General features: G+C 36.0%; 1 protein-coding gene across 2 annotated transcripts; it reads left to right on the top strand.

Moving 5' to 3' along the window:
- The first annotated feature begins 1,075 nt into the window (after positions 1-1,075).
- LOC124631883 (solute carrier family 22 member 13-like) lies at positions 1,076-22,164 on the top strand. 2 transcript variants are annotated; one of them, XM_047166518.1, is made up of 5 exons: positions 1,076-1,268; positions 13,937-14,398; positions 14,484-14,891; positions 15,043-15,292; positions 15,606-16,374. In XM_047166518.1, exons 2-5 carry the CDS (start codon positions 13,959-13,961, stop codon positions 16,017-16,019), a joined length of 1,512 nt encoding a protein of 503 aa, XP_047022474.1. In that variant the 5' UTR covers positions 1,076-1,268; positions 13,937-13,958; the 3' UTR covers positions 16,020-16,374. The 2 variants fall into 2 exon arrangements, with proteins under 2 accessions (XP_047022474.1, XP_047022475.1); XM_047166519.1 differs by lacking the exon at positions 15,606-16,374 and adding an exon at positions 21,962-22,164 and having other exon boundaries at positions 1,138-1,268.
- Positions 22,165-27,686: the final 5,522 nt, after the last annotated feature.

Here is a 27,686-nt window from a genome sequence, read left to right as displayed (position 1 = left end):
ATGAGTAGCGAACGAATCCGATTTGCATTGGTACAGCAGTCCAGGTAAAAGAATCGAAACCATATCACAATGACGTGAAGTCCAATTTGGTTTAACTTGCCGTTGCACCGATACAGATAATGACTACGTACTGTTTGTTTTTAAGTTTTGATTAAGTTACAATTTTTTCTTTCTAGACCCAAGTTGTTATAATAAATATGAATTTAAAAATACGTTAATCAGTTTAGTAAAAGAAATAAATAATACTTAATTAACGAAACAAATAATTGTACGCGTTTCTAAACGCAACCGTAGGTAGACATTACATTTATTTATTTATTTTTCTACCCACCTTATATTAATATTTTGATTAAAAACAAAAGGCAAGTATTTTAAAACGTTGACATTAACGTACAACGTTACAATGTCCCACCCCTATGATCTCTCACAGGCCGGTGCGCGGTCGCCAATTTGCGTTTTAATTAAGTGTTCATATAACAGCTATGTTTTTGTAACAAATTGTTTTCTCTCCCGAATCTGCGGTTTGTGTTCGATGTAATGGATAATTGATGAACTTGATTGGGCTGTTAATCTTGATGTAACTGTTATTTTAATCAACATTAATATAATATTTTGCTAGAGTCCGTTAGCGGTTTTACCCTCTTCCTAAAGGGTCTGCTTTCCACATCTGACTAAAAAGTTACCTTTGTCATGTCTATCTCCGCATCAAACAAGCAAATCGATTCATTACTTTTGGCGTGAAAACAAACAGACAGAGCTACTTTCGCATTTGTAATTACTATCATCAACTTTGTGAGGTGTTTTTGCATACTCCCCTGTCTGACGTCATTTCGTCATCATGTTTTTCACATAATCCATCAAAGATATGTATTACAATAATGACTAATATCAAAATCGCAAGGTCTTAATGAGGGTTAAGTAAAATATAAAGGCAAGGCCAAATATAAGTAATCGATGTTTGTAGGAGATATTCAAAAATTTTTTTCCTAAATGACACGCCTCGTTATGGCACTAAATTGCCTAGAAAACCACAAAAACTGGATAACGATGTCTCCATATAATAATCATTAGTTGAACAGTTCACAGCTTCGAATTCGTCAAATAGTTGACGAATCGTACTTCAATGCGAACAGGTGTAAGGACAAAGACGTACATTTACATAAAAATTCTATTCGTCAACGATTTTCACGGTTTTCCATTAGTTTTGGATATCAGTATATGTGTTAGTTTTGTGGTGACAAGTCTCGGATTGTTTTGTAGAAATATTGGTGAGTTTTGTGCAATTAATTCTTCGTTGTGAATAAAATCAGTTGGTATAAAATCAGATTGTGTATAGAAATGTGTAAGAAAAGTGTTCTTTTACTGTAGTCCTGTACTGATTGCACACAATATTTTTTGTGATATGATATCGTGGTGGAAGTAGGGTTTGAAATTGTAGTTGTAAGTTAATTTATACTATACCTGGTGAGTCCAAAATATTGTGACTTTCAGTGACTCTTGAACTTTATGACAACACATGGTCAGTCCAACTGTAGGTATTTGAAAAAATAAATGACAGTGACAGAATAACGATGATGCTAGAGGTACATGGGCAGAATATTGATTATGTTATTACACCCAGCGAGGTTTACTTAAAGACATAAAACTTTTATATACTGGCCCACCTGTACCCATTACAAACAGTACATTTACAACCTAACCCAAAAAATTTCAAATAAAATTCTTACCTCACCGGTACCTATGATCACACATCCATTACTACACACCCTGGCTCCCTGCCAGGGTCCTTACGGAGAGTACCAGGTTCGTTCCTGTTGCTGCAACACTTTAGCGGCAATAAGTTACCAGTTAACGACAAAAAGCTGGCCCATTTAACGTGATATACCGCTGTGGAACCGCTTTCATAAAAGTTAAGGCCACTGTGATACATTGCGGTGTCTAGATTAAGGAAGAGGGAGATATGATTTTCTGTTGGTGGTTGTTATCGGTTTATATGACCTTAGGGAGATAAGGTAAGGGAGGTTAGATATTGAATGGATGACCATCCAAGTAATAGCTGCGTCCTTTTTTAAAGTCTGCATCTTACAGTTGTCAATTCGTAACGATTTGAAAAAAATGGCAAATTAGGTTTGAAATCTATAACAGGGTTCTAAAGGCAAACTAAAGTGCTTAATAGGTTGTGTAACGTGGGTTTTGAAATCAGACATAGAAGGTGGTTATAATATTCCAAATGTTATCCTAGATCCAGAAGTTTCTAAACTAATCCATAAATAGATCAATAGATAAACGAAGAATAACTCTAGGGTACTTGATTGACTATAGAATATTCCAAAAGGGAGAGAAATATGATTGCAATTTTGTTTTTTACGTACTAATATTTTTTATTACGATAAGGACTTAATGTAGGAATCCTTTATGCTAATTGTGGGTCTATATTAAAGTTATGCTCAAGTTTAGTTAGCACATCCCTCGTTTACTAATCTGTGGTTTAGCTATTGCAGTACTGCGGTCGGGTTTCGGTTTTTGAGCGTAATATTTTAGGCCGTGTACTAGTTCTGACACAGTTGTTATTACTTCGCTCCGATTCCATTGTTTTTGTAATAACGAATCTTTTGCTTGCTGAATCTCTATGTTCCGTTTGTGGGACAATACTGAATGTTTGGTTTGTTTCCCAGGTTTGGTTCTTGGAGTAGGCAAAGGTAATCAAATCATCCACTATGCTGTATTGGATCCGTGTTTCTGTCATACAACAGATTATGCCTTATCACAGATCTTCAAATCAGTCTATTGCCGTCTTGTTGAACCGTGACTTCTTCCTGCAATCAACCCCTGCTCCTCAAAATCTGCTTATAATTTTAGTACTGCACTATTCGGATACGGATGTAAACTCCATGTTTTCTCTATTTTAATTTCTTGAGGCCTTGACTTGCTTCATTTTGGTAGAAAATAAATTCAGACGGCATTGTTCTAGTAAGATTGTGGCAAGGTCGAGGTAGTTTTACGTAAGGTAAAAATTGCAGAGAAATTGAAAATACCAGAAATGCAAATAACTTCAGTTTCTATTTTGACAGAAACAGACAAAGTCAATGGGGTTACTGGGATTTTTTGAAAAGTACAATTATCGTCATAGTAAGTGTAGTGATAATCAAAACGAACAAAATACTGCATACATCGTCAAATTGCTCTTTTCAGACGGACGAAACCATATATTACTTTAGTTTGTGTAATATCTACCTATAATAGACAATCTTCTTCTCAGCCAATTCTGTTCTAATTCCTTTAAAAGCACTAGCCACTAAATTCCACGATATCATTAGTAATAAAACATCAGAATCACAGTTGGTCGAGTTATTTTTATGAAATCTGTCGCCGCGGCGCGTAACTCAAGTTAAATGGAGCGGTCTTTGGGCGATATTCCTGAGTTATGGCCGCCAAATAAACTCAATGAATGTGCCTGAATTTATTTCGGCGGTTTTGGGCTTTTACGGTTTTTTAACCAGATATTTTAGGTAGGAAGGGTTTGTTTTCTTTCTTTATTTGGGTATCTATTCACAGGATATTTGCTAAAGTATAGAAATCTTGTAGTAGCGTATGAAACATCGATGATTATATATATTTTTCAAATCGTTATCACAAAATAACCACACTTGCTTAGTGCGGGTTTACGATTTCACACTTTTAGGTTAAGGTTTTTGTAACTATGTTTTGTTTCGTATTCATATCCTTTATCATAAAAGTACTGAAAAAGGCATACATTACTATATTGTAAGCCAAAGTACATACAAGTTTAAGTAAACAAGCTTTTCCAAGAGGTTCCACATAGTTTGCCATAACCACTGCTCTACACATTACAGTTGTAAAATCATACCGAAATGACACTACTAAGTAGTCCTGTACCCGTCAGTTACAAAGACGAGCTATAATTTGAGAACTACATACATAATCAATGGAAGCAGCCAAATAAGAGGTTGTTACAGGATATCGCTACTATATATGTATTGAATGCAGTACTTTGGAGTGTAGGTTATATTAAGAGGCGGAAGCGATTTTAAAAGTCGTATGATGGCGGTGGAGTTTCGAGAAGGTAACTTCGTTTTCTCACAATTAAGCGAAAGTAGTAAGGTCCTATAACAAATTATGTAGAACTAGCTCCCGCAAAGGCTTCATCTTCATAATAAAAAGTAGGAAACCGTCGATAAACAGGGTGTTTAACTACTATTTCCTCATATTAGATTCCGTGTTCAGGCAAGTAATAAGTATACATAGATGATCATCTGCGAAAGACTACAAGAGAGTATTTATCGCAATCTTGTGTCATATTTTACAGATTCTCATCAATAACTTGGAGTCAATTTGTGTTCAAACTTTTGTTACAAATTGATAGTTGTTTACATCCTATTATCTCAGTGTAAGCCTAACCACTATGGTCTCACCCTCACTTACCCAAACGCTAGCGGTTACAAGGCGGTACAAACCACCGCAGCGTAACGTTACATGGCCACCCTTACATTTTCCTTTCAATCAAACTTTCAATATATTATTACTACCAACAACCAGCATATAGTTATCATGTCAGTAGAAGACAGCAACTTCCTTAGCATCAGCCAACAATAATAGTTTGTCTTCCTAGCAATAATTAACAGGAATCTATTAATTTCTGCCTATTGTAGTTGTACGGCAAAAAAGGGGATGTAGAATACGTTTTTCTTTCTTTAAGTGTCATTAGGAATGGGTGGTAGTAATTATCTCGGACTATGAGTCTCATTTGTTAAGTATTTCGGTAGCAAAAGTTACAGGTGTATTTTGACGGTTGGAGTAAAGCTAAAAACATTTTCAATTAATTTGGTTTAGGCAAGGCAAATCAAAGTGTGAAGGCGGAACTTAAGAGACTACTTCCTATTCGAAAAATAATCTCCCGCATTTTTTCTCTTAATAAAATTATCCTTCGTGGAAAACGGATGTAATGTATTTTTTATCTTATATTTAGTTAATTATGAAAAAAATCGGAGATTACGTACATATAATGACTTTGTTTCCAACTTTTTATGGGTCTGATAGTCCCCAATTGCCAAACTCTGCTTACCCAGTTCATTATAAGACCGTCGCATACAATCGAAACATAAAAATATTATTAAAAAAACAGCAGTTTCACAACAGTTTCCGCTCATAAATCATTGGGTTTTTTATCAATATTTTCTATGCAATAAATCAAATACTTTATCATCGGCTCTCATGACGGGAGTGTGAACATAGACTATCATTGCTTTATGATTTATTGTGTTGAACGCATAATAAAGTATTTTTGTGTCCCTTATCTGTTTATTACTAAATTATGTGTGACATAGAAATGTAAATATATCGGGTATTGACTATAGATAAGGTTCGTTTCGTAATTTTGGGACGGAAGGTCAATAAATGGTGGTTTCGTTTTCATGTGCCGACTGTTTACTTGTCTTCCTATTTTAACGTTATAGTAAGACAAATAAACTATCGGCTCATGCTTATGCTTAATTTTGACGCTTTTTATTTATTTATACATTTTGAACGTAGGTTAAATAAAGTTAAAAATCATTTTCTTACTCCAAAATTGCCAGCAGTCTCAGTCTCAATGATAGATTTTTGGTAAAAACAAATTCAATCCAATGTACCAAAAAATTTCGTATTAATTATTTACTTCTATCCAAATAGCTTCCAGTGTCATTAATTGGTTATACATTATATCTTTTGAATATAATAAAGACTCATTAAAAAGAAAACTTGTAAATTTTCTTCTCCCCTTTTCATATCGAATGACAATGATTGATCGTGACATCACTCTTTTTGAGCAAAACTCAACAATTGGACGTAACAGCTGTTATTTAGAGTACACTGGCGACTAAACAGTCAGCCGATAGTTGACTGAACATTTTCTTAAAAGAAAATCTTAATTCAGAAAGTTTTCAGTCGCTTGATACGGGTTAAATATATGATCTTTGTAATGTGCGTAACTACCAATCATCTTCATACTGATTTATGAGCTCAAACAAACTCATCATCCTCCGAGCCTTTTCCCAACTATGTTGTGATCGGCTTCCAGTCTACCCGTATGCAGCTGAGTACCAGAGTTTTATAAGAAGGACTGCTTATTTGACCTTCTCAACTCTGTTGCATTGTACTCCTTGGTAAGACTGGTTGTCAGACTTACTGCATGGCTTTTGACTACCCGCAACGACTGCCAAAGATGTTCAGTGAGCCCAAAAAGACAATCGGCCGACTAAAAGTTTTCAGTGTGCGGGTTATTTTAACGTTAAAAAATAACCGTTAAAAATAACTAACGTTATTAATCATGTTGTATTTGCATTAAGAGACGGCGCTTGTTAATTTGTTTGAGAAATGAAAAGTTAACCTATTAGGGAGAATGCCTCCCTGGCGTTTTTTCTGATGTTTTTAATCTTAGAGTGTAACAAATAGCTTCTTTTATGAATTAATTTTGTATGAGAAATAGGCTTTTTTGGGGTTTTCAAGTGGTAATTACACCTTCTTTGTTACGTAAAGGTAACCTTAGTAATTATCCTTAAATATAGAAATGAAGTAATCGTTTCGTAAAGATATGTAGTAATATTTTTTTACAAAAAGAGTTTCTTTAAGAGCTCTTACTTAACACTATTTCTTTTTTGGATTTATTAAATTAATCGACAGCTGTACACATAGACGAAGCTGCCGGCAAAAGTAAGTTATAAATAAATTGTCACAATATAACATTTCCAACCATTATAATATAAATTATTAACCAATGGTCATTATTAATTTATTCTTCTATAACTGTCTGTAATTTTAATTTCATTCCACTTTGTTAACAATTAGTTCAGAATTTGAATTACGTTTTGTTCGAGAGTTGTTGATTGGCTTTTTCATCAGTGCCTTTATTGTATGTAGATTGAAGACGTTAAATCATTTTGTCGAATAACTTAGGAATAGTCTAGTCTAGTTTCCATGCTTAATTGATATAATGAATCTAGTCATAAATTATTAATTGTTAGCATTTTTTTGCTCTGGCTGCAGGCCGTTTCTAACCCATTAAAAATCCTTTTGCAAATCAATGGCGAGGCTTATCTTCAGCACTGGATATCCTATGGTTGAAATGATGATGAACATATTTAAATTACTTCCCATACAGAAATAGGTTTTCCATTACATTTTTTTAAAGTCACAAATAACTGGCATAATAAGAAAATCAGAGTAACGTAGTATGCACAACCTATCCAGTAAAGTTTACAAGATCCAAGGAATCATAATTGCAATACAAAACATACACATACTTCAACCAATCACTCATACAACACAATGATAAAATAAATCAGACATTACAACCACAAATAGGGTGTCCACACACTCCTATATTTACGGACACGTCACTATCAGCGGACATACAGACAGACACCTTGAGAGACCGTTCACTAGTTATGTCCCAGTAAATATTAACGTTATTGTGCCGGCTGTTAGAATTAACTGTTATTGTTCTTGATAGACGCGGTTACTGATAACTTGGGCATGAAGGGATGTGCTATTGATGTGGTAAATTAATATGTTTAGTGTTCAGTATGATGGCGCAATCGTTATTACGCTGTCCCTCTTTATAGGTTTGACGTTATAGCTTAGCATAGGTATCATTGGCAGTCGTGACGAGAAGCCACAAAGTGTGAGTCTTAGCAAGGGGTTTTAGGTTGCTCGGGTAACTGAGTTGCTGCTGAAAGTTCATATGAAACACTGTTCGGATGTCTAGTCGTCTGAAGTTGGCTTCATGTCTTATTCTAATAATGAATGTGGTTGTGGTCTTTTTGATATATGTACCTATTATCAAAGGTCTACAAGAGACCATACATGGAGCTTAGTAGATTCGACGATTCCTGAGAAATTACAAACCTATGCTAATTGCACTAGCACCCACCTTTTCATGTAAGTAACTAGCGGTTTCACCCATGTTTCGTGGGATTTACATTAAGCATCTAAATAAAAAGTAGCCTATAGCCTATCGCAACAAATGGGCTAGCTAACACTGCAAGTATTTTTTCATCATCAGGCCAGTTGCTTCCAGTGGATTAGCGCGTTCAATCAAACAAATTATTTAGCTTCGTTATATCGACTAGTATAGATATCAACTCTCAAGTACCTATTGTCAATGTACTAACAATTAGCAATTCCCCACAATTTACTAGCTCGATAGCACGAAGATTTCAAAGAGTATCGCCTGCAAGAGTTATGAGCAATGAGCTGATACTGAAGCAAATTACTTTGTTTACAAGTGGTAATGGACAAGATTGTACCGTAATTACCTATGTTAGAGCATTGCGATTGTTTTAATGTTTCTAAAGCCGAAAGTACGAACAAAATATGAGATTTTTAGTAAAAATGAGAGGATAAAAAGCCTATGTTAGTCTAGCAAACCACAAATTATATCACCTACCAAAATTGTGTTCTGGACAGGCGAAGCTGAATGTGCATTTGCAAGAAACTTTTCAGTAGGCTCAGTATTTTGGATGATTTTGGTGCTTTCGTCTGCCTCTATCTACAATTCTACATTTGCACATAAGTATTGATTTATAATAAGAAGTAACATGAGTACTTGCAAGATTATGGAACCACAATCTAGCATTAAACAAGCGGGCACGTTGACCACTATAGTTCGGCCATTCAGAGAATGCGTTCCTGACACGTCGCGATTGAACTGACGACGTAACTACATTCATTGATTATTGATATAATAATGTTGTTTTAATGCTCCTCAATTGTTAAAACGGTAAACAACCAGCAAAAATATTTTTATCGTAACTGCAACGCCATTGCAAAGTTACGTCGTCAGTTCAATCGCGACGTGTCAGGAACGCATTCTCTGAATGGCCGAACTATAACAATTCAACGGCAGTTTCTAATGAGTAATAACGTTTACCCGACATAAAAACAGGAAGTTATGTTTACAAAGCCGTGAAATGAAAGATAAAGATTTTTGTTAAAACGCACTAATTAAACTAGCGGGGATATTTCCTTCGCCTACGCCGTTTTTCATTTGTTTTCTTTCCTGTGTGTTCTTAGATCCTTTAACCAAATGGATACGCCATTGGCCACCATTACATTGCTAAGGGTAAAGTTCACCGACAACATAGTAGTTATCTCTTATTATAGACGTCTAACTTCTTAAAAGAACTGTTAGCTATGAATTTTCCCGTTCAATTTTCTAAGGAATCAGTTGTTTTAAGGAAAAATGTTTAAGTTATCGGTGAACTTGGGCCTAAGAGCTACGAGCGGCATTCATTACTTGTATGTGTACTTTGCTCTAGTACATACTATAGGTAATGTGTCCGTCAAGTTTAAGCTTGTGTTTGTCAATTTACGTTGTTGCATTACTCCCGCGCATAATTTGCCAGTCTTTTGCCAAGAGATTTGTGCTCAAGGTATGTCCTGTTGGTTAAGTGCTCTAAGCATATAATGTGTAATGGGTAGTTGGCGATTGATGTGTTAGGGAAATTAAATGAGCGTTGATATGTGGTGTCCATTATCTCAGTTTTGATGTTCTTGCTGAATATGAAATCATAATTTTTAACGGCTGTTTGTCATGCCAGCGTGGGCTGTCAAACATTTGTCTTGATTGTACAAGATGAAAGTTCCTGATACAATACCTACATTAAATTTTCCGTGCATTTCATAATTCCGGATTCACTTAATTTCGATATGAGTATAATAATTAATTGCCAATGTTATTCCGAACTTACGATGTATTCATATCGATAACTGTAAAATAGATTACTATCAGCGATAAACTTATGACTTTCTTCAAGATTCTGAACTCTAATAAAACACAATTAACCATCTTATTAACTCAAGAACTAAAACTGCTCAAGACCTAGAATCTCAGTCTACCCAATAAAAAAAAACTTAGCTGTCAAAAACCGCTCGTCCGAGCGACATCGCGCGTTTTGTCACGTGACTATTTATGACAGCCACGTCGCCGCCAGCCGACACCATTTATAAAACTCAATTACCGTCGTCTCTTGCTTCGCTCCCTAATAATGATAATTGATGACGAAATTTGCGAGCTTTTTGCGGGGATCCTCCGTCGGCGATATTTCTTATTTTAAGTTGGTTTCCATTGTTTTTTACGGTAAGGGATTTTGAGTTTAAGCGTCCTTTGCAACGTTAGGTAGAGTTCGGTTTGCATAATTCACTTACCTAAATGCAGATATACTGCAGATTTATGAAATTATTTTTACCAGATTGTAAAATTCTGGATTTTTTAGAGTTTTACATGAGCCATAGTCATTATCTAACAGTTCGGTCTGTATTATTGCATATCGCGAATGTAATTTTTAAGATCGGAAAAATTAATTAGATGCAAGAAATACAAATTAAGAGAAGGCTTTAAATTCATAGAAACACCAAAATTATTACTGTACTACTAATACTTCACAAGACATAATACTTCAGTAGAATTCATTAGAACAATGCAAACGCACATCCACAGCTTGCGATATTTCTTCATAACACGGCCCCTGTTTAATTTGTAAATCGCTTGACGACTGATTAAAAACTCTTCTCTGAAATATTTACGACGGACGGGACGAAGAATTCTCGCCGTTGCCGCGCCACTTCAACGAGTAAATTAAAAAAAAAAAACGTTCACAGAGATAAATGTGAACGCGTCTATTCAATTGCGGATTCGAATTTCGAACGCGAATTTAAATAAAGAAGGATAATAAGTTCAATTTGTTGGTTGAGAATGTTTAAAAGGGCGAATGGGAACACATTTATAAGACGTGTGACCCTTAGGATGTTTTAAGCCTGTTGTGTGAATTTAAATTCTAAAGTTGTAAATGAGGGTTCGTATCAAAATGTGCATAGGTATATAACTATCATAAATACACCGGCCTCACATTATTTTTTTACATAACTTATATGCTTCGAACATCGAGTAAAAAGAACGGAAATTATATTCACACCCGAACAATTCCAGCAACTTTACAAACCTACTAAACATTCAAATCCAATTTCAACTTACCACAATTTTCCTAAAAACGAAACCTTTTCATCAAATTTGAGGAGCATCCAACTAAATAAGTGTTGTGATCTAACGAGCGGTTTTACCACAAACACCGCTTCGGCAAAGCAAATCGGAGGCTCGCCATCAATTTGTCATAGTCTGATATTACGGTCTGACGTGACGGAACGCCATCGTCGTAATGGGCAGTGACTGCAGCTTCGGGGGACTATAAATCTGTGGCTGTAAGTGGACGAGTAGAGGTGGTATTTTTGTTGAATCGATTGTCGATCGATTGTTGTTGTGAGTTTTGGTGGGCGAGTGATTCGATATACTTTAGATCGTATGTTATTCTTTACATCCTCGGTATACAGAGTCGACATGCTTTCTTTGAGAATTTGGCTTGACGATTTAGACATTGTCAATTTTGCAAACCCCTCAAGGTATTTAGATGACCACAGATATGTAGGTATGCCAACTTGAGCTGAAATGTGTGAAGAAAAACTTTGCTTAGAGAGCCATCGACCCTTTGTTACGCAATTAAAGACATATATGCTCAAATTCTTCACCGATATTATATAATCCTGCCTTTCCAACCTGATTCTTTAATTCAGGAAAAATTTCACTCAAATATTACAACAATAAATCGTCAACAAATCGATACAATCGCATCTCTATCGCGTTATTCGCGATTAGTCATCTCGCGTCGAACTCTGCGGTTAGAAGCACATTATAAGCGATAACCATTAGTTAGACTGAAAGGTTTGTCCGGATCGCTCCGAAGCCTCAGTTTGTGTGGTCAAGCCATACTTTCGTAACATGGAAAACGCAGTTTAAATACATTCTCTTGTAAACAGTTGTGAAGAACTCTTGTAAGAAGTTGTAACGACTGCCAACCGTTAGGGGTAGTCAGAAGCCAGTAGGACTGACACTAATCTTACCCAGGGGTACGGGGTTGCTCGAGTAACTGGGTTGAGAAGGTCAGATAGGCAGTGGCACCTTGTAAAACTTGTACTTAGCTGCAGCTGCTGCTGCTGAGACTGGAAGCCAACCTCAACATAGTTGGGAAAAGGCTCGAGGTATGAAACAGTTGTGAAGGTACGAACTGACGTTTGTAACAATGTCACGCTTGTGCTCGATGCGCGACACTCAGTACTGACAGCACCGGTAGCACCAATATAAGCACGTTTATGCACATGTGTGTGTGAGTGACATTTTTACGAACGTCATTCGGTAGCTTCACAACTGTTTACAAGAGAATATATCTAAACTGTACGGAAAGGCTGATTACGTGATTCTTGTTTCAGATGTGTATTTGCTTTGATTGGTTAATGTTCTGTTTCTAAGAGCTTACTAGTAATCTGCTGAGGTTTTTGTGGATGGGAAAGTGACTGCTGTTTGCAGTGATAGAAGGGCTGAATCAATTTTAATGTTTGACTGAATAAGAAAGGAAACTTGTTATCGTCGTATAGTCGTAACCCATTTAAATTGGTCGATGTAGTTGTACCCAAACTTTATTTAATCTTGTTTATATTCATTTGAAAATAATACTTTTAACAGAATTCTCCAAGATTCTCCCAGGGGTCTAATTAATAATTATGATCATTAAAAATTTTAAGCATATCTACAAAACAAGGGACAAATGAACAATAACTAAAAACAAAAGACAAACAAAACCACACTGACCGCCCTTCAATTTGGTCATTATTACAAAATGAACATACCTAGCGGACCAACCAAATTCAATCACCCTCAACGTCAAAATTACACTCACCACTACCATTTCGTCACAATCACGGAGTAAAGAAAAATGAGCGGAGATGCCATAATGCGGGTAGGTCAGGTGCCTTCTTCTAGCTCAAATTCGTACGGTGTGCATGACAAAACGATCCGTTACTAGTGAACTAACGAAGCGTTCGGGTTCTTTTAGACATTTGCCAAAGATTTTTGGTATTACACAAAATAGTTAGGTCCAAAGAAGGCGTATAAGGGCGAAAACAGTAACGTTCCTTGTATCCCGCTCAACTACATTTTAGCGCCCTACTTTATTAAGAGATTTTCCGTTATGGCACCTCCGCTTGTCGTTTTGTTCTCCATGGTCACAATACACTTTTGTTTTCAAAAACATTTCGACACAATTACATGGAATTATATAACCATTGGAGTGTCGGGTTTTAACTAACGGCCTGGCCCCACGTTTACGTGATTGAGTGACTCGAAAGTGCTTCAAATTACAGGCTTGCAGCCACCGATGTGTTATTATATGCCTCCAACATGTTTAACTTAACGAGGAACGTTTTAAACCTCGTATGAAATTCTGAAGACTTATTTTTAAAGGTATATCGGGTTTCCAATCTTGGGGTGTTGGCGCTTCTTTGTTTTATGATGAACGAGTAATGAGCACTTCATGTCTGGTCAATCACAATTTGAGTTACTTAGTGAAAATATTAAAAAATCGATGACTCATGATAATGTTGATATATGTAATACGTAGAGATAGTTTAGGTTCCTCGATTAATTTTAAGCAACTCGAGCTTATAAGGCTTAAAATATGTATTTAAATATCTTTGTTTAAACTAGTCTGCCCACCACGATATCAAAAGTAGTTAAATTGTAATAGCAATTTACTTTCAAAGGACGCAATAAATTAGCGCAATAAACTTCTTAATAGCATATTAAAAGTAATGTTACTGCCAAATACTTACCATCTTAATGATAGTGCTTGACGAAAACCGGCCATTTAATTCTACAACAAATATAACTTGGCATCATAACGCTAAGGCATATTAATTTTTATTGCACAACATAATATGACAAATAGTCTAGTAGCGGTCATAATAATAAAGTGTTTCAACCTAATTATATGATTACAATGTCAAAATATTCTTATGATCCAACAAGCAATAATAAATTCTAATTTTCTTTCAGTGCCAAAACATCAGCTGATATTATGAAGTTTAAAATTAATAATGTTTTTACTGTTGAAGAGAATAAAAATAAAGACAAAGATAAAGAGGCGAAACCTAATTTCGATGATGATTACGTGGTCAAATCTATGGGTGCATTTGGAAGATGGCAAGCTATAGTATGCACAGTCATATCTATGAGTAGACTTATAGCTATGTGGAATATACTATCAATACTATTCCTTACGCCAGCTACAAAATTCATTTGCAAGAAATTCAAGGATGATACTGAAGTTGTTGTGGAAAATTCAACGTGTTATTCTAGTTGCTTGGAGTACGAGTTTGATCATAATGTATTTGAGGAGACTATCATATCGAATTTTGGCTTGATTTGTGACAAAGCTTGGTTGGCAAGTTTAACACAAATGATCCTCATGTTAGGATTGGTTATCGGCGTTGCTTCATTTGGCTGGGTTTCTGACAGGTAAGCATACGTAGTATCTAGCTTAGGCATTGAATATACAATGCTTGATCTAAACGTTCTAAACGTTCTATTCTTTCGTTTTCAGATACGGTCGCCGCAAAGCTATAATCCTATCAGCGGCTATAGACCTAATATTTATGATAGCCTCTGCCTTTGCCCCTACCTATTGGACCTTTACTGCCTTAAGATTCTTCGTTGGCGTGGCCAGTGGGGGCATTATGTCAATAACTGCTGTATTTACTCTGGAGATCGTAGGACCTCAGCATAGAGAAGTGGCTGGAACACTAGCATTGCTTCCTGACAGCATAGCTGAAACTTCGCTAGCATTATTTGCATATTTAGCAACAACTTGGAGAGTATATTTGTTGGAGATTGGAGGATTATCTTCAGGAATATTGTTGTTGTTATTATTTTTGCCGGAGACACCGAGATGGTTGATGGCGAAAGGCAAAGCTGATGCTGTTGTTGAATTGATGAGTAAAGCTGCTAAATTGTGAGTGGTTTTATATCATGTAATTAGAAATTATTTTAAAGCAAATATTTAGCAAATATAAGCGAATATTGATTCAGTAATCAATACTCCAAAATAACATGGCATAGTTCCATTTATTGATCACACCTAACATAAATTTTATCTTTTCCAGTAACAAACGCAGCACATCAAACATAAAAGAGAACGTAGAAAAAAGCCTTAAAGAGCTAAACCTAAAAGAAAATGAGGCACAAACCATGAATTACTCAGACCTATTCAAAACGAAGCAACTAGCTATGATTACGATGTCTTCAGTAGCTATTTGGTTTGTCACTGGACTGTGCTATTACGGTATCAATCAATACATCACTGTGCTTGGTTCGAATGTGTTCATCGTTGTGGCTGTTACTGGAGTTATACAGGTCAGTTAGTTTATTAACTTGGCTTTGTATTTGATCAAGTTCTTTGGTTGTATTTGTGTCTGCCTAAAAATATCTTGGATTTTGGTTTAGTTGAGAGTTTTAAAGGATGTTTTAAAATTTTGTTGCTTAGGAACATCAATTTGTAATTCAGTTTCATTTGCAGTCTATAGTTAAGTTCTGGGTTTTGGGAGTTGTCATTAAGTTTAAAACCGTAAAACTTTATTACGATAATATTTAATATGACCTCGGCCATTTGAAACTGACTGTAAAGTTTACACGCAAAGTACACTTTTTTGTGTACACTTTTTTTCAGATACCAACGGCTCCTTTAGCAACGGTCATCACAAAGGTATACGGAAGGAAGGCATCAACAATTTGCTCTTATATGATGATTGGGGTATCAATGGTCATACTGATCTTCCTGCCAAACGGTACTTGGGTATCAACCATATTCGGCATGATAGGCGTTATGTGTTCTTGTTTAAACTTTTGTGTTATATATTTGTATGTTATAGAACTTTACCCTACAGCAATAAGGAACATGGGATTCTCTTTAAGCTCATCAGGTTCAAAACTAGGAGCAATGGTAGCTCCCTTTTTAGCCAGTATCCAACCACGATGGATAGCTTCCTTAATATTTGCAATACTACCATTCATTGCTGCGGCAATTTGTCTTCTGTTACCAGAGACAAAAGGGCGGAAATTGCGTGACACGGTGGATGAATGATAGCATTAATAGCAGGGGTGGCAATAAATGGCTTCAAAATGATAATGAGGATGTCAGTGACTTATTAGAATATACAGCGATGTTAAACGGGTCATAAAGTGTAGGAAATTGGAATAAGAATGTTTTAATTTTAAGTTAAACAGAATATTAATATTGAAATGCAAACAAGAAGAAAAAGAGTTAGGGGATCGTTTGCAAGTTGTGTTAGCTTTTAGGTAAATGTATTATTAGAATATTCATGTTTTTATAGTTTTATATTTTGTGTAAGTTTTATAAAAACTTTTATAGTTCTTTATAAAGTAACAATTGAGTACAATAAGAGTAAATTATATTATTGTTAAATGTTAATTACAAATCGAGTAGTTTTATTCTACTTTTTCCAAAATGTACACATTAAAGAACCTTCATTTATCTCGCAATAAACAGAACACGTAAGCGCAGAGTGTCAGAAAAACATATTTAGCTACAGAAAATTAATCATCATCACCAAAATTACTTGAATAATAATAAGTTTTGGACAGTGAAAATGTTAAGTACATCCAAAATACACGATTCGGGTACATGATTACATAATCGAGCGGGTCCAAATTGGGCCAAATTACAGCTTACACTACCGTGCTTATTATTTTGGACGTCATTTTAAAAAGATGTATGTAGTTAAGTTTTTTTTTTGTTCGGAATCATCGTTAACTTAAGTATTGAGATTTGGTAGTAGAAAATTGTGGGTTTTGTGGCTAGAATTATCTTGAATCATCTTGCAATTTATCGACTGGAAGGTCGATCAGTCGTGGTCGCCTAGTGGTTAAAGCACCAGCTTCTCAAGTTAAGTATGCAGGTTCAATTTCAGGTCAAGTAAGTACCATTGTAACTTTTCTAAGTTATCTATATACATATAATAAATCTGTAAAAAAACTGTGTCTGTACATTGAATATATTAAAAAAATAATAATTGGGTGGGGTTTAGAAACAGTAATGGAGCACAAATCCAAAAAAAAAATTCTGTCTGTATGTCTGTATGTCTGTATGTCTGTTTGTTTGTACACGCTAATCTTCCGAACTACTGAACGGATTTCAATGATTTTTTCTTTGTTGTATTAGTATTAAGCCTGGTCAACATATAGGCTATAATTTATCTTCGAAACTTGAAGACTTGATGCAGAACTCCAACAGACCAATAAAACTATAAGAGATACAAATATGGTGCCGTGGCAAAAATTGTTTCATTTGATGAGCATTTTCAGCTGAGATAATAAATTTTAAGATCTGGAACACCTGATGCCACCTGCCCAGCTTCTATGTACCATATCCAGGTATGAAGTTTTAGCAAAAGTTGTTCAATTTGATAAGCACTTTCTATTGACTTATACAAATTGAAGATCTAAAACATCTGATGTGGAACTCCAGGGCCCAGCCAGACTATAGCATGTAGAGGTATGACGTTTTAGCAAAAGTTGTTCAATCTGATAAGCACTCTCTGTTGACTTATAAAATATGAAGATGTAAAACACCTGATATGGAACTCCAGGAGCCCTGCTAGACTATATGAAGCATATGAAGATATGACGTTTTAGCAAAAGTAGTTCAATCTGATAAGCACTCTCTATTGACGCATTTTTCTTTTCTCTCTCACACAAACAAATAATAACGAAGATACAACAACGCTTGATTTTCGGGTTAAGTCACTGCTTAGTACAAATTTTATATACCTAGACGTGGCGTCACGAGCCCCCACTCTCTAACTTTGTTGCATTATATCTCATTATTATTTTGTATGTCTCTTCCAGACCTCAGGACTACAGAGTTCCGAATTTTTGGGAGGCAAACGTGGGGCCGAAGCCAACACGCTGAAGTCCTTTTGAGACAACTTTAATGAAATGGTGACACAAAACCGACGATTATCCCTTTATACACTATAGAAATGAATCCAAGGACGTCGTTAAAAAAAGACAATCCCCGGTTCTGTGCTAAACTATTGCTAACTATGGAGGAAAACTACTTGGGCTATTGTGATGGGATGTTAGTGGATGACAATGTATTAGGTACATGTAAAAACGGCAGGTGGAGACACGCCACCTCACTTACTGGACCCCCGGGAACCAGTCACTGAATAGCAACAAGAGGGCAACAGGGACATGAGCGGCTGAAGGGTGAGAATACCTCGGCGGACTTTAATCGCAGATTACGCGCTCCCTGTGCTTACCATGAGGCACCTATCCTCCGAGCAGGGCTACTAATCCTGCTTTAGCGACTCCACTCTGGACGGCCAAGCCAAGCCAGAGGCGTGAGACCTACCCCCGTCATGGTTCACTCCGACCGGCCGGAGATGGGGGACAGTATACACTCCCTGGAGAACTCAGTATATATAGCCCCGCGGGATCGCTACTCCCCGTCATCAGCCTCAGATGTCCTGCGGTGCCTATATCTCATCATTATTGTCGTTATTATCTCAAGAGCCTTTGTCCCAATTATGTTAGGGTCGACTTCCAGTCACGATGCAACTGAGTACCAGTGTTTTACAAGGAGCGACTGCCTATCTGACCTCCACAACCCGGTTACCCGCTCAAACCAACACCCCTTGGTAAGACTTACTGGCTTCTGACTACCCATAACGACTGCCAAGAATGGAATGTTCAATGACAGTCGGAACCTACAGTTTAACATCCCCTCCAAATAACGGTCGTTGGTATCCAAAATATACGTAGAAAGTACATACGAACTTAGAAAAGTTGCATTGGCAGGCACTTGCCAGACCTGGAATTAAAGACGCACGCTCATACTTAAGAGATTGGTTCTCTACCCACTAAACCACCATGAATTCCACTAAGTCACCACGACTTTGTCATCTATTTAATGTTTTTTTACGTAATATTTTTGCCACACACAACTTAAATGCGGACTAATTAGAATCACTACTTTTATCCCTATGTTCACGTCTATTGCGACTATTCAGATCTTTGATTTTGCTGACCCCGTAGTCGCTGGCATAAGGGACAGGATCCGCGTACGAAGTCGCGGGCAGAAGCTAGTATGTAATATATAAGTATATCTTGGATACCAAGGACAAAGTAGAAGGAAAGGAGAAGGAAAAAATCTTGCAAAGTCTGCCTCTTTAAAATTTTCCAACTTTAAAATCTTGAATCACCGATACGACTTCAGCAACCGTGGTGTCTTCTGTGTATGAGAAGAGGCCTCTAGTTAGCCTATAGGAGTAGGTTCTTCTGAGGCACAGCATAGATTGATTATGAATGATCAATTCTGGTTATTTGATACCTACATAACTAAAAAATGCGGTTTCTTTGAAAGGTAAACTTAGTGGAATTGAATACAATGAATAGATATGTAATTACGTAAATGACGGACAATTTGAATTCAAAGCTGAAATGTCTATTTCTAGTTTAACGATTATTGATCGGTTAATTTGCTAGTTCTGATTACCTTTATGACTATTTTATGCGACTAAATCGATAGACGTATTTCAATATGCAGTCAGTTTAGTTTTATAACCCCATTTACTGCAGATTTATATAACATATTTATCTTTTGCTATAAAAATATTCTAGTTTCTTCTTTACGTCTTTTTCAATATTTTATCATTCGGTTTTTTCAAGATTTGATTACTAGGTATAGGAATTATATACTACATAAATAGGAACAACATTACTGGGACTAATGTCAAAAGTCTTTATCTTGTACGCAAATAAAAACAACAAAATATTGGAAACTACCCGCAAAGAGACGGTTTGAGTAAAAGTAAAAAGTAAGAAACGGTGGAATTCTATAAACCATCTATATTGCGATTAGTTATGGATTGTGGTTACGGCCACAGCGACTTGGATCTGCGCTTAATTTTGAGAGCTTCGCTGGTGTGCTCTCCAGTGACTGACAAAGCCAATTTTTGCAGTGAATGTCCGTCCACATTCACTGCAAGTCAGCACTCCTCCGATATAGGTGTATTGGATGGCCGCGGGTGGTCGGGCTTTCAGCTCATCTCGCCTAGCGTCGAGCTGTTCTCTCCGCCGGCTCTCAAACTCGCACACCTTGTCCTTTTGTGAATTTGGCTTATAACTCCCATAATAAATAAATGTAGATATAATATCATATTGCACATCAACGCATAGATAAGTTACAGAAATCTACCGGTAAATCTTTTATTCTTTTCAAAAGACGTTAGAAGAGAAACTAACATATTTTTATCTTCTCATACGTTCACAGAATAATAAATCTGGACACTTGAACAGTCCTTAAATCAAAACGTAGATAAACGAAGATAATAGCTTTTACTAGAGATAGGAGTCATTAAGTGATTGGTATAAGCGGTTCCGATAATCTGGGGTCGCCAGTATCGAGTTTGACCTTGGGTGATCCTTAGATCATTTCTGTCTTATCGTGTAAGGATTTGTAATCTGTTTTCTATCCATTTTCTGTAAGATAATTAAAGACGTTGGGAAGCTTTATGATATATTATGTCGATGTTATCCAGACTTGTTACAAATTCTTGCCAAATGAATTTCTGAGGATATTGTTATTGTAAATTATTTACTTAGGTACAATAAAAACTTCTAAATGATTTCTTAAATATGTTCGTAAGTTTAGAATTACTAGAGTAAGAATTATTTTCTTCAGCCTGGAACGCGAAGGATCCAAAGGGGCTTATTAAGATCATTCTTAATCCTAAAGAAAGAGAATTTTACTTTGACAAGGTAATTTCATTTATAAGGCAATGAATGACAAATTATCTTTGTATCCTTAAATCATTTCTACTTAAAGAACACAAAACACATTCTCCACAACGACAAAAAATTATACTTATTACATTAGCAAGTCAAAAAGAGTACAATCATTTCATTGACCGCGGCTCCTTTGATCCTGGGGTCAGAGCAGAGGGGGCGGCACCTTTGATCGCAGATATGCTAAATTGAATGAGATTGTGTTTGCTGCAGATTGTAACATGTCACTTAGGTAGTGTGATGTTGCCGAGATAATGTCAGCTTCCTGTTTTCTTTGAATCTGTCGCTTTTATTATGGCTTACTCTTAAAGCCCATAAGAATAATAATATACAACGGACGTTTCGAAAGACCTCTTATAAGCCTAATTGAAATAAAAAAAAAACATTACTTTGATTTTCACTTCAGGTTCTATCTATGCAATTACGGCGAAGGTTATCCATTTTGTAAACGTATCTATACTTCCTCGTACCAAAAACCAAAGACCATCATTTTACACCCCATCTACAGCTATGAACAGAAACGGTGAGAACCAAGGTTAAAGTTCTGTGGCCAACAAGAATCTCAAACGCCCAATCTAAATTGTTCAGAAAGTGACGATCTCACTCGTTGCCTCAGGCGAAGTCGGGGCCCTCATCTATCTGGAGTGCATACGTTGGAAAAACGTGATGCAGTTGCAGCCAGACCTGTAGTTAGTCTGCGATAAGACCTACTATTTGGTTTATTTGACGGTATCTTACTTGAACACAGATTTAAGGTAATGGCGATTATGTTGCGGGAGATTTCTGTTGGATGATGTTCATTGGTGGTTTTGGGTGGATTATCTTGTTAAGGTATTGTATTCTGTTTGGGTAAACGGTTTCTCTTCGTACTGATATAAATATTATAGCGTAGGTGTTAAAATGAACTCTTAATGCGTCTGGGAATTCTATGATGACTAATAGTCAATTATTTATCAATTAATATTATCTTGTTGTATTATGTAACGATAAGATATTATGTCATTTCTATACTATTCATATTGGATTTTCGTGTGGTATATTGAGTTAAATTCAAACTTGGCACTGGTACTTCGAATATTACCTTCAATTGAGAAGTTTCAAAGCTTCAACTGTTAGAACATTTTCACAAACAGCTACCTACTTATTCTATTTCTAAATGACCGCCTCACACAAAGTCATCGATGTACACCATCCAATCCTTTTCCTTGTTCACAGGATACAGCACATCTATTACAATGATTGATGGAAGCGACGGCCGGTAGGGGGCGGCCGATCACTTTATCAGCCATCTTTATGGCATCGCCGGTATCAGTACCCATTGTTTTAGTCGTGATTTATGCTTCGGAACGTATGCTATCATATTGTGAATGTTTTTGATTTGCACTCTGGTACAGACCACCCTATGGTTTTGTGGGCGTTGAGGCTATTTTGAGGGATAGGAACGTGTGGTTTTGTGGTTTTTAGCTTTAAGGTTAATTTTGCAAATATGGTATAACTTAAAAAATTATAAACACAAATTCTAAACGTTTTTTAAAATTAGGTCTTTTAAGTCAAAGTCATAATTATTGCGATTCCAAAACGCCCATTTATCATTTCTTCCTAGTATTATGGCTTATGAAAGTATAATGTATTGATTGGGATGATACTAATATACCACGAATTTTCGTGAAACACCATTAGAGCGATACAGCTTTTAAAACAAAAGAAGTTGGCTTTTAAGAAATCCACCAATTCCATACAATAAACAGGTACATAAAGTAAAGAACGTGAATGCAATAAACAAAACACTATCAGTACGTTTATCAATGACATTTATAATTTTCATACACGATCTAGGATTATCGACACGTAGTTCTTACAATGAGGTCCCTGGAGGCAAGCCGCGGCCTAAGATTGGTATCTCTTCCGTTTGTGTGTGGTCTTCATTCAGTATGGAGGTTCTAGGATTAAGGTTGTACAAAACATTGAAATGCAAAATTTTGTTTTGTTATCATAGGGTTTTTGAGAGGAGCATTGTATGGCAATGATCTATCTGTGATGTAATACAAAGTCTCAAAATGCTAATCTTATTATGTAAAGATATGGATCTAGCCTCACTCATATGTTTAGTGGTCTGCTACTTCTCACTTGCCTTTTTAAATGAATTTCTATTATGTATACCTTCAACGTAAAATCCTGAATAGTAAAGACATCCCTTTTAGGAAGTCTCTGTTTACAATACCTACCTAATTTCTTAGCTCATAATTTTTATCTGCATCATGTGCATATAGATTCTCGTACCTTTACTCTTTCACAACAGCTTGGCAACTACTGAGCCTAGCAAGGCCTTATTTAAGTAGGCAATTTACTAGCCAAACATAATGCGCTATTTTGAACGTCCATCCATCTATTGTCAGTGGAATAATTTGCCTATCTTCACGTGCCTCTAATAAATCTTTGTTGTAATGTTCGTAATCTTGTTTGTAAAGCACTATAGCTGTTTGTAAGACTTTAATTGTTCTTGAATCAATTACAGATGGTGTGTGGTCCTTGGATCTCGAATGAGAAGAATCAGTCATTCGATTGTCAGCAGACTGTCTCATTAATTTTATGTTACATTGGCTGTGAAATTAGGAATCATTTTGTATTATTGAACTGGGTGTATAATTTTACTTTATTAATATTTTATCTATCTTACTTAACACACATCAAGCAAAAACTTAGTTGCATATTCTAATATGTATCCTTTTTGTTTCTGCAAATCCTTCGCCTAGAATTCTTATAAGTTTTTTCGCCACTATCGTCAGATAATTGAGTTGTAAAAATGCATCAGCCACCTAACCCTGTTGCAAACGAAAATAAATTGCAATCACGACCGTCATCGCTGTAGGTGACGCAAAAAACATGGTACTTAGCATTCACTCAGTCAACTCGACCACGGTGGTCGGCCATTAGTATTCACGACATCCAGCGAATCGTAGGACCACAATTATAAATTATATGGCCGGTTTAAAAACTACGACTGTTAATTAGCTAATGTCGTTTTGATTGTTATTTTGAGCAGGTACCTGTGTTATTTGGGAACGGAAATAATAGCTGTTTCTCATTGTGGGGAGTATTGCTATCCTGTAAGTTGCTGTTGAGCTAAATTTTGGTATGTATGAATTGTATCGTTTTAGTGCAATCATAGCTTTGATTTATAATGATAGTAAGTTTATGCGTCTTCGCTAGGAGTAATTTTCATTTATAACTGTCGTGTCGAAATCTCAGGGAATTGGAAATATTTGGTGCATTTTCAGCATGATCACAGTTACTGTCACCGAGAAACTTTCCAGTACTCATTTGGAAACGTAGATAACACAATTAGTATGACATCCCATCGGGTAGAAAACCTTAAAAAAGTCATTAGTATAATGCCGTACGTGACATCGAACATCAAACTAACCTATACTAACTAACGGAATTTTCCCATTCCATCAAGGGTACAAGCAATCAATATTCATTGTACCACGGTAAACGGCAAACCAAATCTTTATCGATAAACCGTTCGCCTGGTCACGGGGCCCGGAGGTCCATCAGTAAAAATTCACAAAACGTAGGCTTACGAGTTACCCACTCGATTATTGGGCCCCTAAGACTCCGGTCGAATGGGAACTGTCTGATTATCTTGGCCCATCGACAATCGTTGTGTAATAGCCCCGTTAGGAGATAGGACGAACCTTGTAACAGTTGGTAATAACGATTGTTATCTTGCAGTTTTAATCGGATAGGATCGGCTTCGGGTGGCCAGTTCAAAGTTTTCACTGCTGTGTCAAATTGTTTGAGAATTTAGGGTTTCAATACCGTAAATCAACTTTCAAATTCAAGTGTGGTTTTTTTGCTTGAGCTATGGTATTTAAAGCTAAAGAAGTACAAAGATTAATGAAAGCTTCTACTATGGAAGTAGCAGTAGTTATAAATCCCAAACCTACAATTAAAACAAACTGATTAACCAACCAAGATTTTACTTTAACACCAAAACTAGATGTCGCCTCAATCGGCGTTAAGAACCAGCCGCGATATTTTACTGTTCGTAATTAACGAGCGACGCCAGCGATAAAGATATGTATGTTATGTTCACAATCTTCTGTACTTGAACACTTTATTACTTCTCAGATCTCTTTGATTTTATGGCTTTTAAATGTGCATTTTGCAGCGAAATTTTACGTCTTTGAATTATGGCGGGGATTAATTCGTGAGATAAAGTTATGGGTACGTTTGTGTGTTTGTGATGTGTGATGGTGGTCTCGGTTTTATGGTCTGATTAGAAAACGTAAGATTAGAATGTTTTCGTTTTTGGTTATAAGCTTGGTAAGGTCAAATCCAAACGTTGGGATTGCAGTAAAAGTAGATTATTATTTGATTGAATGTAATGTTTCTTACTTTGAAGATATGGAAGGCTTGTTACAATAAAATGCCACGAACTATACATTTTAATGACAATGAATACTTCAGATTAAATTTCTTACTCAGGAAAGCTTTGCTCAAAATACAATCGTAACCATCTAACCTTAAACATTCCACCTCAGTAACAATTTTAGAAAAACCATTAAAACTCTAGTAGAAATTCCCTCACTTCCTAAACACTAAAATATAAAAGGACAGACAGACAGTGATCGTGTCGTTTCATTAGTAAACATTCGTAAATTAAAGATTTAAATGACAATAAAATAAATTATCGTGTTGTGTCCGCATTGACGGGTTTACGTCCGCGATAAAACGGTTGCGCTCGCGCCGGTCGCGGGGATTTTATTGTTAGCGACCGATTTGGCGCACACGGTGGGATTGTTTGGAGAAGAGTTTATTAGGTTTATCTTCGCTTTTAAGGTGTATTAATGAATAAAGAATTAACTTTCTAATAGTTTTTAGGGATTTTTTTGTTGTTTTCTTTTTCATTTGCAGTATAAACTTCAATTATACCAATGCTATAAGTGTTCTATTCATTATGTATTTTTAGCTGTTTCGTCCTAATCTTACTATGGTAAATCTATCAACCTTCCACTATGAGAGCTTTGGCATTACATTCCTATCAATTATACTTGTAAGAAAATTAACTGTGATAAATATTTTAAAGTACATAATTAAAAGAATCCCTATCTGCTTCCTACAATCAAATCAGATTAAAAATAAGAAGCTTATACCCACCCACATATTCTTACAAATAAATGTTTCTCTTCTTGAAATCACCCCGTGCGATCGAAGTAACCCGATGCCGAATCAACACGGGTAGTTAATAAAAGAGCAGTTAAAATCACCGGCACGGATTTAACATCGAACATAAACCGAGACATCGGCCGTTTATTGTAACAGACGTAGTTTATTTATCCCGAAGTTTCACATTACAAGTAATGCTGGAAGGATTATGTGTTTTTTTTATGATTTTGTGGTAGCAATATAGAATTTGGTGTGAAGAAGATATCCTATAAAAAATGATTAGTTTTGCCTACGGATAGCAGTTTTTTGACATAAGCTTTATATGGTAAACGTCAAAAAAACAAAACTAATCGTTTCTCGTTTATAAGAATTGTTCCATAAACATATACGTAAGTGGTGGATTTGTGTGGGATGGTAAGTCCGTATATTATGTAAGTACGAAGTACAGAAATAACTAGACCTGATTATTTATCACTGCAGCAGAATCTACTAATTGACATTTACTACGTTTTCACAGCCATTGGTGATAAAATCACCCTACCCTCGAGACGACCATCCGTCACGTTGACAACACAAAGCAAGCTCACAATACTATCGCAATTTATATCCTCAGGATTTATGTAAAACATTAATATCAAATATCTTAACATATTCCTAAACATGTTAATTTGACATTCAAACATAGTGCGATTCCCGTCTATTCCTATGGGAAAACTTGGTAATATAAAGAGCACTTCACACCGTCGCGTCGCGACCGCGACCGGCCGTATAATTTTCACATTCAATCAAACGTGAAGCCCACTTCTCGCAACGCCGTCTATTCATAGTGCTGCCTGTCTGTTGCAATTTCTGTCGCCTGAAAAGTCTGGCGGTGGCTTTATTTTTATTTTTCAAGCTGTGTGTTTTACGAGTCTTTGTTTTTGAGGATGAATAGTAGTTTTAAGTGCTCTGGCTAATGTCGGCTCTGAGTACTGCGGTGTTAACGGAGGTGTTAGGACCACGTATACTTTAAGTGGTCCTTCGCGACGCGGGGCTATTAAAACCTGTGAGAGATAACAGCTTTTTTAAAGCAACATTAATCATAACAACAACTATTATTTATATTTCTTGGTATAAAAATGCCACTAAAATTATAATGGGCAGACATTTTTTATATAATTTTACCAAAAAGTTAAACATGAAAAATAAACTAGGATTTGGTTGTTAATTGAAACATTTTACTTTAGTGACCCGCATCTGTCGTCGAATATTAAGCGCCGGTCGACCTGTTGACTGAGGCGGACCATTCTGTGACGTCAGCAACTTGTCAGATAGACGTCCCAGCGATGACAAGTTTAAAATAATAATGTTTTTGGATGAAAAATTACCAAAATTTTGTTGTGTGATTCGATCAAATGATTCGATCTGAAAGTACTTAATAAATATTTTTACTGATTTACAATTTAAATATATTCCAATGGTTCATAAAAACAGTTATTGAATGAACTTTTAAAATGAAAAAATCTCAATCCTAGACTATGAATACGGCATTAAACAGCAAATTAGCTTGCGCGAGCGCACCACACGTACCTCACATTTATTTCTTTATTTATCCGCGGCCAATAAGGCCTACATTCAAATAGTTCATTAGGCATAGCTGTGACATATCCAGCCCTTTATATGCGAAGCCCGTTTGTCTGGTTTATTTGACTGGCCGTTGATGAAAACGGACGGACATACGGACGGACAGTTTGATACCATGCTGCATGTTAAGTGTTTCAAATTAGTA

Source organism: Helicoverpa zea, chromosome 7 (assembly GCF_022581195.2).
Source record: "Helicoverpa zea isolate HzStark_Cry1AcR chromosome 7, ilHelZeax1.1, whole genome shotgun sequence".
Lineage (NCBI taxonomy): Eukaryota > Metazoa > Arthropoda > Insecta > Lepidoptera > Noctuidae > Helicoverpa > Helicoverpa zea.
This window is presented reverse-complemented; position numbering and strand designations above follow the sequence as displayed.

Coding starts and splice junctions, on each gene's coding strand:
- LOC124631883 (XM_047166518.1), top strand. CDS start 13,959: ATGAAGTTTAAAATTAATAATGTTTTTACTGTTGAAGAGAATAAAAAT. Junction 14,892..15,042: donor ATGAGTAAAGCTGCTAAATT/GTGAGTGGTTTT, acceptor TATCTTTTCCAG/TAACAAACGCAGCACATCAA. Junction 15,293..15,605: donor CTGTTACTGGAGTTATACAG/GTCAGTTAGTTT, acceptor ACTTTTTTTCAG/ATACCAACGGCTCCTTTAGC.